This window comes from Megalobrama amblycephala, linkage group LG11 (genome assembly GCF_018812025.1).
Source record: "Megalobrama amblycephala isolate DHTTF-2021 linkage group LG11, ASM1881202v1, whole genome shotgun sequence".
Classification (NCBI taxonomy): domain Eukaryota; kingdom Metazoa; phylum Chordata; class Actinopteri; order Cypriniformes; family Xenocyprididae; genus Megalobrama; species Megalobrama amblycephala.
The window spans coordinates 20,979,327-20,996,908 of NC_063054.1; the positions used below are offsets into that span (position 1 = coordinate 20,979,327).

General features: G+C 34.0%; 1 protein-coding gene across 3 annotated transcripts in view; it reads left to right on the top strand.

The window, feature by feature from the left end:
- The window catches only part of clocka (clock circadian regulator a), a 91,748-nt gene that overhangs the window by 63,339 nt on the left and 10,827 nt on the right, over window positions 1-17,582 (top strand). For all 3 annotated transcript variants that reach the window (XM_048206665.1, XM_048206666.1, XM_048206667.1), the window contains exons 8-19: window positions 2,862-2,953; window positions 3,074-3,163; window positions 4,067-4,187; window positions 4,371-4,484; window positions 7,832-7,950; window positions 8,278-8,360; window positions 14,006-14,112; window positions 14,224-14,371; window positions 14,570-14,645; window positions 15,809-15,953; window positions 16,071-16,171; window positions 16,352-16,441. In XM_048206665.1, the coding sequence (XP_048062622.1) occupies window positions 2,862-2,953; window positions 3,074-3,163; window positions 4,067-4,187; window positions 4,371-4,484; window positions 7,832-7,950; window positions 8,278-8,360; window positions 14,006-14,112; window positions 14,224-14,371; window positions 14,570-14,645; window positions 15,809-15,953; window positions 16,071-16,171; window positions 16,352-16,441 (1,286 nt within the window). The remainder of the gene's footprint in view (window positions 1-2,861; window positions 2,954-3,073; window positions 3,164-4,066; window positions 4,188-4,370; window positions 4,485-7,831; window positions 7,951-8,277; window positions 8,361-14,005; window positions 14,113-14,223; window positions 14,372-14,569; window positions 14,646-15,808; window positions 15,954-16,070; window positions 16,172-16,351; window positions 16,442-17,582) is intronic.

Below are 17,582 nucleotides of genomic sequence, written 5' to 3' on the forward strand. Positions count from 1 at the left end.
GGACTTCTAAGTCACTAAGACCAAATCACAAACAGTCCTAATCCACCCAAAGACACTGAACACCATTGAGGCAATAGCAACAGAGCCTTAGGTGCTGAACTTTTTCTTCATAAATGCAATACATTTTGATTTATAGATTTGAATCTACGATGAGACGGCACAAAAAAAAAAACTTTAACAAATAAATAAATATTGTCTGATTACCTGTGGCAATGGTTTTCATGAGCCCACACTTTCATAAATAAATAAATATAAATTATTTATAAAACATAATTTGTCACTTGAATTCTGCATTCTCTTGAGATGCATACATCCAAGAGGTGGACAATTAACTGTATATACTAGTTTAATTAGTGACACTTAGTCTACATTTTAAAACCTTTATGGCAACATTTTATTTTGACTATGGCAACATTTTTATTAAAAAATATTTATTTGAATAGGGCAACATTTGTATTTTAAACCTGTATTTTAATATGGAAACATGACACCTCATTCTACAATATTTCTATGATTAAATCTCTGACTCCTCCCCCATCAGCCAATCACTGTGTGTATACTCCATGGCAACGAGGTCAACCCCGCCCTTACTCTTAGCTTAAGACTTCTGTCTAGTCCTTAGTAAAAGCTGGTCTCAGCAGCTTTGTGAATAGGTTTTAAGAGAAAACTCTTAGCTAAGAACTTTTACTGCTATTCAGGAGAACTCTTAGTGGTAAGATAAAATGTTTTGTGAATACGGCCCCAGATATTTTTAGATCGCAATTTGTCATGTTTTAGACCATTTTGAAAATGAAACTCAACTTAATATTTTCATCTACTGAAAAGGAAAAAAAATAATCAATAATAAAACTATTTTCATATTTTCAATCAATAATGTGTCCAACATTTTTAACATCCAACTTTTTCTCTGTAATTGTTTAGTTGACTTAAGTTGATCTCACAAGCCAGACTATTTACTATCGATGCATTCTGGCCAAGAACCGCCCACTTAGACAGGAAGGAGCCGTCTGATGACTTGTAAAACATGTAAAACCTTCAACACAGTTTGCTTTTCTCACTCAACATACAGGAGTAGGTATTTCTGATATAGACGTATTGATAGACTGGATACAACAAATTCAAGTGTTAGTGCAGCAATCAAAGCAAAAGTCTGAACAGACACCACCAAAGAAATTAGTCCTCTAAAATATTTTAGTTGCCACTATCTTCCTCAGATGGATGGATTGCTTTTGGTATCATTTTTATGGATGATACAGTTTTTGAAAGTTGTGTGTGTGTTGTCATGCACAGAGATTGAACAGTTTGCTGCAATGCTGAAATAAAATAAAATAAATAAAATAAAATAAAATAAAATAAAATAAAAGTGATAAGATTAATAAGATAAAAATGAAAATGAAAATTCTGTCATTAATTACTCACTCTCATGTCGTTCCACACCCATAAGACCTTCGTTCATCTTCGAAACACAAATTAAAATATTTTTGATGAAATCCGATGGCTCAATGAGGCCTCCATTGACAGCAAGATAATTAACACTTTCATATGCCCAGAAAGCTACTAAAGACATATTTAAAACAGTTCATGTGACTACATTGGTTCAACCTTAATGTTATGAAGCGACGAGAATACTTTTTGTGCGCCAAAACGACTTTATTTAACAATATCTAGTCATGGGTGATTTCAAAACACTGCTTCATGAAGCTTCGAAGCTTTACGGATCTTTTGTTTCGAATCAGTGGTTTGGAGCGTGTATCAAACTGACTAAAATGCAAAAAAAATCTACATTTAAAATAACAAATACATTTTCAAAACTGTAAAAACCCTGTTTTAGGGTGCTAATATTGCTAAGTACATAATTATTATGTTCTTTGAGTTTATTCTGTTATACACTACCATTCAAAAGTTTGTAAACATTACTATTTTTAATGTTTTTGAAAGAAGTCTCTTATGCTCATCAAGCCTGCATTTATTTGATCAAAAATACAGAAAAAAACAGTAATATTGTGAAATATTATTACAATTTAAAATAATGGTTTTCTATTTTAATATACTTTAAAATATATTTTTTTTTCTGTAATGCAAAGCTGAATTTTCATGAGCCATTACTCCAGTCTTTTGTGTGACATAATCCTTCAGAAATCATTATAATATGCTGATTTGATATTCAGTTATTATCAAAATTGGAAACCGTTGTGTTGCTTAATATTTTTTGGAAATTGTGATACTTTTTTCAGGATTCATTGATGAATAAATAGTCAAAGAGAACAGCATTTATTCAAAATAGAAATATAAATCTTTACTATCACTTTTTATCATTTTAACACATCCTTGCTGAAAAAAAAAGTATTTAATTTAAAAGATTTAATTTAACAAAAGATTTAATTTAAATAAATGCTGCTCTTTTTTAACTTTTTATTCATCAAAGAATCCTGAAAAAAAAGTATCACGTTATAAAAAAAATATAAAGCAGCACAACATTTGTAATAAATCAGCATATTAGAATGATTTCCGAAGGATCATGTGACACTGAAGACTGGATTTAATGATGCTGAAAATTCAGCTTTGCATCACAGACATAAATTACATTTTAAAGTATATTATAATAGAAAACCATTATTTTAAATTGTAATAATATTTTACAATATTGCTGTTTTTTTCTGTATTTTTGATCAAATAAACACAGGCAGAAGAGACTTTAGAGAAAACATTAAAAATAGTAATGTTTCCAAACTTTTGAATGGTAGCATTTTATAATTAATCAGACATTTAGTTTATTACCCTGATGAAATAAAGCTTATGTTTTAGTTCATCTTCCTGTATTTGAAACCGAACCCTTGTTGTTTGTATTGTCTTACCATCAGAAATTGCTGCGCAGTCTGAGTCAAGTGAAATCCGTCAGGACTGGAAGCCGCCATTCCTTAGCAATGAGGAGTTCACACAGCTGATGCTGGAGGTGAGGACTTTCTCTCTCATACACACACACTTGCCTAAAGCCCCCCCATTCATGTGTATTCATTCAGTAAACACTAAAATGACAGAATTATTGATATTCTTCATTGCTTTATTCATTTAGGCACTTGATGGCTTCTTTCTGGCCATCATGACGGACGGCAACATAATCTACGTCTCAGAAAGTGTTACGTCTTTATTAGAACATCTACCTGTGAGTATGAACATACTTCATTTATTTGATCAAAAATACTGTAAAAGCAGCCATATCGTGAAAATGATTTCCATTTTAATATATTTTAAAATATAATTTATTACTGTGATGACAAAGCTGAATTTTCAGTCATTACTCCAGTTTTCAGTGTCACGTGATCCTTCAGAAATCAGTCTAATATGCTGATTTGCGGCTCAAGGTTGAAAACAGTTGTACTGCTTAATATATTTGTGGAAACATACATTTTTTGAGGATTCTTTGGTGAACAGAAAGTTCAAAAGCAGCATTTATTTGAAATATATATTTTTTTTAAACTATAAATGTCTATACTGTCACTTTTGATCACTTTTTTTTTTTTTTACCTAAATCTTTGAATAATTCTGTAACTTTTCAGAGAGATAGCATTGACGGTTACATCCATATTTACAGTGTAAGAAGTTACGTCTCTCAATATATTCCTTTTAAATCATCGCCGACTAAAAATATTACAATGAAAATGAGACAAAAATTTAGATTTAAAAATTTGAATTTAACAACCTTAGCACTAGTAGTAGTTTGGTGGACAGTTGACAATCCTGACCTATCCTTAAGGGGCAGGGCATTCATACTGACAGCAATTTGCAGCAACAAAGCAACCAAACATAATTTATTTTCAATATGAGTGATTGAGTGATAATGACCGCTAAGCGACAAACACATGCAAATGAGCAGTGGCACAATGCGGCGACCACCAATGGATGTGCAATTGTCCGTCACCTGATACGGTTACGAATACAATGGTTGATACAGCATGCTTACTAGAAAAAAATAACTGCAGCCTCCAGCTATTTAAACACTGTCTGCGTGACTGCAGCTTTACTGTGTAAGTATGAGAGATACTGACAAAATCTGTTGTGTTTTCAGTCTGATCTTGTGGATCAAAATCTGTTGAATTTCCTTCCACGGGGTGAGCATTCGGAGGTGTATAAAGCCTTGTCCACACACATGCTGGAAGGAGAGACCCTTACCCCAGACTACCTAAAAAGTAAGAATCGCTCTCATACATGTACATCTCCTCATGACCAAAAGCTTTTATTCTCATTCTGTTTCTCTGGTCTCTCTCTGTCTTTGTGTGTTATTGTCTCATTTTTGTGAGCACAGATCACTTGACTAGAGCTCATTAATGCTGTTTTCTTGTTTTTGTTTTGTTTTGTTTGCTTCCCTGCAGCAAAGAACCAGTTAGAGTTCTGTTGCCACATGCTCCGGGGCACGATCGACCCAAAAGAGCCGCCCGTTTATGAGTATGTCAAGTTCATCGGAAACTTTAAGTCCCTCAACACTGGTGAGTGTCAGAACGAGCACCCGTGGCATCAGCCGAGTCTTTCATATGGATCCATTTATTGAATTACCCAGCCAAGTGCTTGATTGCTTGTGCTTCTTATGAAAGTAGATGGAGCAAGGATCATTATTTCAATAGGAAGTGTTGCGAAAAGCCAGTGTGCCAGAGAAGCAGGCTTCTGACCCAGATTTTAAGATGGAAAGTTGACTGTTTGTGGCTAGAGGTGAAGTGTGTAATTTGACTGGTGTCAGTAAACATAATTACAAAAATAATGAAGTTAGTTTTTTCCCCCTTGAAAACAGATAGCTTTGCCCTAAACTCACACCATTGGTGGAGCCAAGATCGGTTGGGATGATCAAACTAGAGCAATGTTTTTTTTTTCCAGGGGAATCGAACTACTACGTGTGACTTAATTATAGTTGATGGGGGGAGGGGTGTATTTAAACATTTTAAAAAATTACATCACCTTTAAGATGTGCTTTATAAATACAGAAAGCAGCTTTGTTGATTAAATTAATGATAAAAATGTTTATTGAAAAAGACAAAAACAAATCACCACAATGACAATTAAACCATTTTAATAAAAAAAAAAATTACTTAAGGATACTAATTATATGCTATTATTTCAGGAGTTCCCTTTTTCATAATGACAATTTTTATGTTATATTTTATGTTAACAAATACTAATAAATGTTATTAATCCTTGAGTTAATAAATGTTTAAAAAAATAAATAAATCATGGAAAAAGTTCAGTGTGTCAGTTTGACACATTTTCGTTTTTGCAAATGCTTTTTTTCCTTTAGAAATTTGTGTTGTGCTGATAAATATTTTTGAAGAGACTGACACTTTTTATTTTAATTTTGTTAAAATTATTAACATTATTTTTCATAACATCATAAATGTCTTGCTGAAAAAAGTATTTCTTAAAGTATTCATTTCTTAAAAATTTCTTTAAAAAATCATACTGCCCCCAAACATATAAACACACACACACGTTCGTTTTTGTAAATTGTGGGGACATTCCATAAGCGTAATGGGTTTTATACTGTACAAACCGTATTTTCTATCCCCCTACACTACCCCTACCCCTAAACCTACCCATCACAGGAAACTGTGCACACTTTTACTTTCTCACAAAAACTCATTCTGTATGATTTATAAGCCTTTTGAAAAATGGGGAACATGACATAAATGTCATTCATTTTCATCTCTCTCTCTCTCTCTCTCTCTCTCTCTCTCTCTCTCTCAATTCAATTCAATTAAATTCAAAGTGCTTTATTGGCATGACAATTGTTACGAAGTATTGCCAAAGCATTTCTATCATCAACATACAGTACAGTGAATCACATTTACATATAGAAACATAAAAAAGCAGAACAATTAATCAATAAATATTTAGAATTCTATGAACAATTTAGAAATCTGTGTGTGTGTGAGAGCGCATTACTGATTAGTCAACTCCTCCCTCTTTTTGTGACAGGTATCAATGTATCTTGCTGCTAGTAGGATACAATCTCTTTTTTCACCTAATAAATGTTGAAGTTGTGTTTTATTGTTTACTTTTATGAAGTTAGGGCAAAGTATTTCAAATTTTGGATGAAATGTCTGATTTCCTCATAGTTAGGGCAACTGGTGAGGAAGTGTTGCTCTGTCTCCACTTCTCCAAGGTCACAGTGCGGGCAGATGCGTCTCTCTCTGGGCAGCCAGTTCTGTCTGTATCTGCCTGTCTCTACAGTCAGCGTGTGATTGCTCAGTCTGTACCTCGTCATTATTCTTCTTAATTTACAGTGTTTCACTGTACTCAGATATTCTGCTGTGGTGTAGTCTCTATTTAGGGCCAAATAACATTCAAGTTTACTTTGTTTTTCTGTTGTTTCCGTCCAATAGGTCAGGTAATTATCTTTTTGTGTTTTTGTAATTTGGTTGGGCCGAATTCTGTGGATGAGGGTGTCAGTGTCCCGAGGCTGGCTGTTGTTAGTTGCGTTAGTTTGTTTTTGCAGCCTCAGGACTATCTGAATTAGGGGGCTTTTTTCAATGTTCATTTCATGGTTGTTAAAGGTGATAGAGAGGATTTTTTCGTCGACTGAGAATCCAAAGACTGTTACTGAGTTTTTGAAATGAGCGCATGCGTAAGAACAGGCCCCCTCATTTCAAAGGAACGCCGAGTATTGGAACACGAGTGTTTACCACCGGCATTCGCTGTGTCGTGTTTGTGGATTCATTATGTCGGACTCACCGCAGGTAACTCATAATCTGCAGCTGTTATTCCTGTCTCCTGACAAAAACATTGCATGCGGCGCCTGTGGAGTGTGGAAAGTTACTGGAGCGCGCAGACGCGCTCGTCTCTCACAAGGAACGTCACGGCAGTGATTGACAAGCCAGAGGGCCAATCCGCGCACGTCTGCAAAATTTGATTGCTTGTTTCTCAATGTGGATTAATAGAGGGTATTGGCCTAATTCTGCCCTGTATGCGTTGTTTGGTGTGTTCCTCTGTACTCTCAGGATACTCTTACAGAACTCGGCATGCAGGGCTTCTGTTGGGGTTTTGTCCCATTTCTCAAATTCGTGGTTCAGGAGAGGACCCCAGACTTCACTGCCATATAGTGCAATTGGTTCTATGACTGATTGGAATATTTTGAGCCAGATTCTAATTGGTATTTCAATTTGGATTGATTTTTTTGATGGCATAGAAGGCCCTTCTTGCTTTCTCTTTCAGTTCATTCACGGCCAAATTTAGCAGTTGCACAGTTGCACTTATTTTCATCCCGAGGTATGTGTAGCTTGTGGCATGATAAATTGTTTTCGTACCAAGGGTGAAATTGTGTTTCTTTCCCTGACAGGTCTTTTCTGAAACATTAGAATTTTTGATTTAGTTGGGTTAATAGTCAGGGCCCAGGTCTGACAGAACACATCTATATAAATATATATACATATATATATATATATATATATATATATATATATATATATATATATATATATATATATATATATATATATATATATATATAGAGAGAGAGAGAGAGAGAGAGAGATGAAAAAGAATGACATTTATGTCATATTCATTTTTATATATATTTATATATTTCATTTTGATAGATAGATGAATATGACAATGAAATATTGACTAAATTTAACTGACATTTTCATAAAAAACAGAAACTATCTGTTAAAATGAACACTGCAGGAGCTTGCTGTTTTAAATACAAAAAGAGTTTAAGACATTTCCTCGCAGGTGCTGCCCCCTAGTGGTAGGCTAAAGAAAATAAGCTTATTGTTCATTGTTCATCGTTTCTTCTCTGTAAAAAAAACTTCCATTTATAAAGATTTGCTTGTCTTTTTGTCTTTAGTGCCTAACTCAACACGTAATGGCTTCGAGGGAGTGATCCAGCGATCGCTGAGGCCGGCTTTTGAAGACAGAGTGTGTTTCATAGCAACCGTGAGGTTAGCCAAACCTCAGTTTATCAAGGTAGGTTGAGCCAAAGCCGACTTGGCACCTTCTCATTGGCCCTGTGACTTCTAACATTTGCCTGACAGACAGTGACAACCTCCATGAGATCTGCTGTGTATATGTTCATCATGACAAAGGAATTAATGTGTTGTGTGGGTGTGTTGATAGACACTGTACATGTTTGTGCAAGAATTAGCTTTGTTTTTGAAGACACTGATAAATGACCAACATACAAAACACTGAGAAACTGTGAGAAGTAGGTCACTTGGTTTCTGTTCTTGTTTTTTTTGTCTGCTAGACATGCTCATAAGTTCGAATAGTCGTTTATGATCTCTGTTTCGACAGGAAATGTGTACTGTGGAGGAGCCCAATGAGGAATTCACCTCCAGACACAGTTTAGAGTGGAAATTCCTTTTCTTGGACCACAGGTACAAACCTCATCACTTTCCCTCTCAAGTAAAACTAAAGAGTCCCTCTGCTAGTTTGTGCCGAGACAGATTTTAAATCATATATATCACCTGTGACTATTTGCGTTTGGATTTCAAGGACAGGGTCTCTGATTTTTGAAAGACAGAAGGAAACAAAAGACTGAGAGAAAGAAAGAAAGAAAAAAAAGAAAGAAAGAAAGAAAGAAAGAGAACTAAAGGATAACACAAGGAAGGGAAGAAGAAACGAACGAGGAGTAAAGTTGTAAAGATGGAAGTAAGGAAGTGAAAGAATGAAGCTAATCATGTGACTGATCTTAACATGTGCGTGCCTCAAAGGTGTGTGTCTTCAAAGTATTTTTGTTTTGTTTTTCTAAGCCGTGTGTAACCATCAACGTTTCAGACCTAATTTTTTTAGCACAGTGGTTGATTGACAGGTGAGTTGATGACACATTACCATTGACACTCCAATGCAGTGTTACTCCACAATGACTCAACCTGAAGCAGATATGGTTCAGATCTTAAAGGGTTAGTTCACCCAAAAATGAAAATTATGTCATTAATGACTCACCCTCATGTCGTTCCAAACCCGTAAGACCTCCGTTCATCTTCGCAACACAGTTTAAGATATTTTAGATTTAGTCCGAGAGCTTTCTGTCCCTCCATTGAAAATGTATGTACGGTATACTGTCCATGTCCAGAAAGGTAATAAAAACATCATCAAAGTAGTCCATGTGACATCAGTGGGTCAGTTAGAAGTTGTTGAAGCATCGAAAATACATTTTGGTCCAAAAATAATAAAAACTATGACTTTATTCAGCATTGTATTCTCTTCCGGAATCCTTTCCATTGAATTGATTCCATTCAATGATTTAATGGAATCAATCTTTCATCTGTCGGCATTGGTAATGCACTTTTACGTCACCGTGGTTGTTTTTGGTGATTAGGACATCCGCGACATGCACACTTGCGCACCATTTTAAAAAATATAGCAATACCAAAATACAAACAATGTAGAATAGCTTGAATACAGCGTGCGTCACCCTCAGACTGTAAACGAAGCTCTGGCGCACCGGATAACACGTCAGCAGCGTCTTACGTCAGCAGCGTCACTGCGGAGTCGTGAACCACACTCCAGTGTAGTAGGGGGCGGTAATGCACCAATAAGCTGGATGCCAACCGCTGTGAAACAGGAAAGAAGAAGAAGAAGAAGCGGAGTCGTGAACGCGAATTGACAACAGACCCGGAAGAGAATACAATGCTGAATAAAGTCGTAGTTTTTGTTATTTTTGGACCAAAATGTATTTTCGATGCTTCAACAAATTCTAACTGACCCTCTGATGTCACATGGACTACTTTGATGATGTTTTTATTACCTTTCTGGACATGGACAGTATACCGTACATACACTTTCAATGGAGGGACAGAAAGCTCTCGGACTAAATCTAAAATATCTTAAACTGTGTTCCGAAGATGAACGGAGGTCTTACGGGTTTGGAACGACATGAGGGTGAGTCGTTAATGACATAATTTTCATTTTTGGGTGAACTAACCCTTTAATGCCAGTGGCCTGTTGCATGAAGCTAGTTGAACAAACTCTGAGTTTCAGAGAATGTTAAGAGTTGATAAATCCAAACTGGTTAAGATTAGGATCAAATGTTGCACAGCGCTCGGAATAAACTTTCTCTGTCAACTCAGGTTTAATCCAGAGTTTGCAATTAACTCTGAAGCGCGTGCACCTGAAAGTGTGACACGTGCGGCAAACAGCCAATCACACGAACGTGCAGAGCGTCCGTTTGATTCATTTCTCACGAGAGCCGCGCAATTCACTTCTCTTCTGAAGATTAGATCGTTATGAAAAATATCATGAAATTCAAACTTTCAAAAGGGCTTCAAGATGACTTAAAATGATTTAAAACAAACCAAGCATTAAAATATGGCCAAACTAAGAATCAAGTAAGTACGGAAGAGGATTAGGGCCAAGCAATAATAAAAAATAAAACCATCTCGAGATTAAAGTTGTTAAATTTCGAGAAAAAAGTCGAAATAAAATGTTGAGAATAAACTCATTAAATTACGAGAAAAAACTCATTAAATTTCAAGAAAAAAGTCGAGATAAAATGTTAAGAATAAACTCGTTAAATTACGAGAAAAAACTTGTTAAATTTCGAGGAAAAAAAGTCGAGATAAAATGTTGAGAATAAAGTCATTAAATTACGAGAAAAAAGTTGTTAAATTACGACAATAAACTCGTTAAATTATGAGAAAAATTTCATTAAATTTCGAGAAAAAAGTCGAGATAAAATTTTGAGAATAAAGTCATTTAATTACGAGAAAAAACGGTAACACTTTACTTGAAGGGGTGTGCATAAGACTGACATGACACCTTCATAATCTTGACATGACACGTGTCATGAATATGAAGGAGGTTTTATGCATGTTTATGACAACTGTCATTAAGTGTCATTCGCTCAATTATGTCATTTTTAATGCAAAGATGACATTGTTTGAGATGTCTTTGTTACGACAACTTGACATAAACCAATACATCATAACCTGTCAGTGTCTTTGTCATGACAACTTGACATTAGCAAAACATCATAACCTGTCATAAACATGACATAGCAGATTAATTATCAAACTTAAAAAACTACTTAGCTTTATGGGTTAACATTACATTACATTATTTTGGTAACACTTCAGTATAGGGAACACATATATAAACGATTAACTATGACTTTTCCCTCAATAAACTCTTAATTTACTGTTAATTATAGTATAGTTAATTGTTAGGTTTAGGTATTGGGTTGGATTAAGAATGTAGAATAAGGTCATGCAGAATAAGGCATTAATATGTGCTTTATAAGTACTAATAAATAGCCAATACTTTAGCCATATGAATGCTAATAGTAATAAGCAACTAGTTAAAAGACTCTAAAATAAAGTGTTACCATTATTTTATAACAGTGTCATCTTTTTAAGAAATTTGAAATTGTCTATTATCTGACCTTCTGTTGGTGGAAACTTAAAAAAACAAAAAACAAAAACAAAAAAAACATGAAATGAAAAATAGTCATGACGCTGTTATAAAATTATTTGTCAGAGTATTGTCACTTAATTACATTTTAATGACAAGTTCAATTTGTACCACTGTACTTGAGCTCAAGATACATATTCATGACACTATTATAATGGCCTCATGACAGCCAATGTCAAAACCAACCACATGACAGTTTAATGTAATGTTAACCCATAAAGCTAAATGATGTCAAGTTGTCATGACAAAGACACTGACAGGTTATGATGTGTTGGTTTATGTCAAGTTGCCATAACTCGGACATCTCAAACAATGTCATCTTTGCATTAAAAATGACATAACTGAGCGAATGACACTTAATGACAGTTGTCATAAACATTCATAAAACCTCCTTCATATTCATGACACGTGTCATGTCATGATTATGAAGGTGTCATGTCAGTCTTATGCACACCCCTTCAAGTAAAGTGTTACCAAAAACTCATAATTTAATGAGTTTATTTTCAACATTTTATCTCGACTTTTTTCTTGAAATTTAACTAATTTTTTCTCGTAATTTAACAAGTTTATTCTTTTAATTTAACGACTTTTTTCTCGTAATTTTAATGACTTTATTCTCAACATTTTATCTCGACTTTTTTCTCGAAATTTAACAAGTTTTTTCTCGTAATTTAACGAGTTCATTCTCAACATTTTATCTCGACTTTTTTCTCGAAATTTAACAAGTTTTTTTCTCGTAATTTAACGAGTTTATTCTCAACATTTTATCTCGACTTTTTTCTCGAAATTTAATGACGTTTTTCTCGTAATTTAACAAGTTTATTCTTGTAATTTAACGACTTTTTTCTCGTAATTTAACGAGTTTATTCTCAACATTTTATCTTGACTTTTTTCTCGAAATTTAACAAGTTTTTTTCTCGTAATTTAATGACTTTATTCTCAACATTTTATCTAGACTTTTTTCTTAAAATTTAACAACTTTAATCTTGAGATGGTTTTATTTTTTTATTATTGCTTGGCCCTAATCCTCTTCCGTAAGTAAGGGATAATCCATGGCTTTAATTTTAATGCACAACGTGGAGACAAAGTACCACCCGACATGAAGCAGCTATAGCTGTGAATTATCCCACTTATACAATTTTCATTTTCAAGATATCATTGGTATTTGCAATGCAATATTTGACCGTAAGAGTAAAAATGGCAGTTATTTTCATCAGTTATGGCTCGTTAGGTCTAGAATTACAAAATATTTTTTAAGTAAATCACTGTCCACGTGCAGGTCAATTTTTGTATCTACGTGGACGATGCACATACAACAGTGCATGTGACTTGAGCGCTTGAAAACAAAGTCCACTTGATAGTGTGCAAGTGCTGAACGTGTCTTTCCGCCCTCACGGCCAAAGGAGTATATTTTGAATGCTTGATGCTTCCCTTGAGATTCTTCTCACTTTTTCAGGATGTTTATTGTGCATGCTTGCATTTTGCTTCAACAGTATGTCTCAGATTTATCAATAGCTCACATTCATCCCACAGGCTCAAAGGCTTGTACATCTAGAATAGCATGAACATCATTTTCTCTATAAAATCTAATAATGTTATGCTTGGAAAGGTTTATACTGAATTTAGACAAGTCGTTTTGGAAAAATAGCTGCTGGCACTGCTGCTACTCTATATATAGTTCAAATCAAGGATTCAGTTTAATCGGCACAGATGCTAGATATTAAAGTGATTGAATACGATTTTCCACATTTTCGGTTGTTTAGCAGAAGCTAGTGGCGCTTCAGGTCTTTTTTTATCCCAAAACATTTGCATATGAATCAAGGAATGACTGATAATCTGTTCCATGTTTTCATTTTAGTTTAGTTTTATAGTCAAAAAGTATAACTTGGCTTTTGTGCTTTTTTATTTCATAAAAGTAGATACTTGTAATATTTTTGTGTGTGTGTGTGGAGGGGGGGGTGTCAATATAATCTCAAAACACATACCAGTCAATATAAGAGTAATCTGATTAAAATCAATATATTATAATATTTAAAATGTATTAAAATCATTTCATTTCAATGAAAATCTTTCACAATGACACATTTACATGAACTATATGAACACAAATACATTTAAAGGTAAATGAATAACATGTGCACATTTGAACAGCTTCTTTGAGATCTGAGCTTTAACTTAGAAAATATTTGTTTTTACATTTAATTGAACATGTTTTTAACATTGATATCATCAATGACAAGACATCAATGGACAAAGTATTCATTAACAAGGGTGTTAATTAAACTTATTTTGTTAGTCTTGTTAGAGTTAAGCTGGAAAAAATGTAAATAAACAATTAAGTGTCATAGACGTGGTATACCGGATGAAGCGCGCAAGGGTTTTTTCAGGCACTTGACAAATTCATATAATTTTGAAGGATTTTTCTGTTAAAATAGCCAAACATTTTCATATTATTTAAAAAACTGTTAGGTTATAGAATTATGTATTTTATATAGAGTTTTTTGACTATTTGAAATCTTTTTGTGACTGAATATGTTTGTCGTATTTGAGAATGACCCTACTGAATACATGCATGCGGATGATGTGAAGTTGCATGTGTTATGTTTTGCAGGGCGCCTCCCATCATAGGTTACCTACCCTTTGAGGTTCTGGGTACTTCAGGGTACGACTACTATCACGTGGATGACCTGGAGACTCTGGCCAAGTGCCATGAACACTGTGAGTTGTACTACTGTTTCCCTCGTAGTTTGAAGTTTATGAATGAATGACATTGTCTTGAGTTTTGACTTTGTAACAATAAGTTGTCTCTCTTGCTCTCTCTCTCTGCAGTGATGCAGTATGGTAAGGGGAAGTCGTGCTATTACCGTTTTTTGACTAAAGGTCAGCAGTGGATCTGGCTTCAGACTCACTACTATATCACCTACCACCAGTGGAACTCACGGCCGGAGTTCATCGTCTGCACACACACTGTGGTCAGGTGAGACTTTCAGAACATGTAAAGTTGAATTGGATCAGCTACTAACAATAAAGGAACAACTGTCATTCTGTCACTGCCATTTTCTGGCAGTGGTTTTACACTGAATCCTAACCAGACGCAACACAATAAAGCGTAAAGCAGAACATTGTGCTTCTGTTTATAGAGAATTTCTTAGTATTATTTATTTTTTTGTCTCAGTTATGCCGAAGTGAGGGCTGAACAGCGCAGGGAGCTGGGCATTGAGGAATCGCCTCCTGAGATCTCAGCAGACAAGGTGAGACGTTTACTGAATTCAGTTCTGAATCCCCATTCAGCCACCAAATATGACAGGCAAATATGTAAAATATTTAAAAAGTCTTTTTTTATTTTAATGTAATTTTTATTTCATTTTAATTTATATTTAATAAATGTTTTTATATACATTTATTTTGTTCCTATGTTATTAATTATTTATTCAATTCTGAATTCCGATTCATCCACCAAATATAACAGACAAATATGAAAAATAATAAGTAAATATATTTATACAAATTTACATTTATTTCATTTTTATATATATATATGTGTGTGTGTATATATATATATATATATATATATATATATATATATATATATATATATATATATATATATATATAATTATTATTTTAACATTTTTATTGCACATTTATTAATATTAATAGTATACATTTATTGATATTTACACATTTTTATTTATATATTCACTGTATATAAGTGAATATAATATAAAAAATTCTTTAAAAAAATCACTGTTAACAGGCAAATATATAAAATAGCATTACATTTTTTAATATATATATATATATACATATATATATATATATATATATATATATATATATATATATATATATATATATATATATACACACATATATAACTTAATGCTATTATACATATTTGCCTGTTAACAGTGATTTTTTTTAAAGAATTTTTTATATTATAAATTTATTAGATTAATAATAACAGGAATGTCTATTTTAGGGCTGGGAGATATATCGCATGTGATTGTCGCGCGCATTTTGTTAGTAAAGCCGGTTCCCTGATTACCGCTAAATCGCCATCACCTGCTTTCAAATGGAGTGGCATTTAATAGACAGAGCCGTATATCACTGACAAGCCACGCAATATCGCGTTCATTATCGAAGGCGATTCATCACCCTGTGTAAATAGCATATCGCTAAGAAAATGCTGCTATTGTCACTTAGTGTAAATAGAATATATTGCTATTTTTACTTACTGTAAATAGCATCTATTGCTATTTGCACTTAGTGAAAATAGCCGCTGCCTAATAATAAACCTTTCCATTACCCTTTTCCCCCCCATAATTATTTTCTGTGGTAATTAACATTATTCCACATATGTTGTTGATAGATCTTAACTTGCACTGAACAATCCTTTAACCTTGTTTCACAGTCTCAAGACTCAGGCTCTGAGTCCCAGTTGAACACCTCCAGCCTGAAGGAGGCCCTAGAGCGATTCGATCACAGCCGCACACCCTCCGCCTCATCACGGAGCTCCCGCAAGTCCTCCTCACACACCGCCGTCTCGGACCCCACGTGTACGTATTCAATACCAAAGAGAGATGATGGTTGTAAGCAACACAGCCACTGCGTGTTAAGATGTTTACACATATTTCAGTAGTGTGACTGACCCATGTATGTTTGTGTGTCTGTAGCCACACAGACAAAGCTGCAGACAGACCATAGCACACCACCCCGCCAATCAGTGTCAGCCATTGAGATGACATCACAGCGGAGGTCCTCCATTAGCAGTCAGGTTGGTACATGTCGTCATCATCAGTGAACTCTGTGAAATACAGTGGAGTCAATGCACAAAACTATTTTAACATGTAAATAAACTAAAATTTAGGATAAAACAGTAAAAAGAAAATGTAAACATACAATGAAATTGTCCACTCTTGTGTGAGTTTTGACCCTGTGTGTCATCCCTCTTCAGTCGATGAGTTCTCAGAACACAGGACAGACAATGGCCACATCTCTTGTGTCTCAGCCTCAGCAGCCTCAACCACTTCAGCCCACTGTGCAGGTAATTCATCATCTGCACTGCATTTACGAGTATCTCTCTTGCTAATTAGTGTTCGATTAGATGCGGGTCTTGAAGTGCCTGGTGCCACTAGAGAGAGCATGGTGGTCGATGTATGTACATATCTGATGAACCTTTGACACATGTAATCAATGAGGTGTATGACATTCTTTGGACGTCCACTGACCCAGAGAAAGGGACTGACTTAGCAGTTGTCATTTGAATGACTTTTCAATTACTTGAGTGTCTTTTCAACCACACAATCATTTTTACAATAAACAGTGATGAATACTGATAAATAATCACAGAAGTACTAGTATAAAAGATTATAGTTTGACTTTGCACACTAATGTCAGTGGTAATAACCATAAATCATTTTCAATTTACATTTACCAAGTGTAATGTACTCTACAATTAAAAAAAAAAAAAGAAATGTCAAATGTCAAATGTGACTGAAGACATTTATAATGTTACAAAAGATTTCTGTTTCAAATAAATGTTGTTCTTTTGAAATTTCTATTCATCAAAGAATCTTGAAAAAAATATGTATCACGGTTTCCATAAAAATATTAATCAGCACAACTGTTTTCAACATTGATTCAGAAAACAGTTATTTTTAATTGAAACAATAATTTCACTATATTGCTTTTTTCCTGTATTTTTGATCAAATAAATGCAGCCTTGGTAAACATATGATAATTCTTTTTAAACCATTATGTATTTTAAAAATATTATATATTTTAAAAGTATTAATACAGTGGTATGAAAAAGTATGTGAACCCCTTGCAGAATCTGTGAAAATTAGAATTATTTTAATAAAATAAGAGGGATAATAAAAAATGCATGTTATTTTTTGTTTAGTTCTGTCCTGAGTAAGATATTTTACATAAAAGATTTGCATTTAGTTCACAAGACAAAACAATAGCTGAATTTATTAAAATAACCCCATTCATAAGTATGTGAACCATTGATTCTCAATACTGTGTGTGGTTACCTGATGATCTACGACTGTTTTTATGTTTTGTGATGGTTGTTCATGAGTCTCTTGTTTGTTCTGAGCAGTTAAACTGAGCTCTGTTCTTCAGAAAAATCCTCCAGGTCCTGCAGATTCATCAGTTTTCAAGCATTTTTGCATATCTGAACC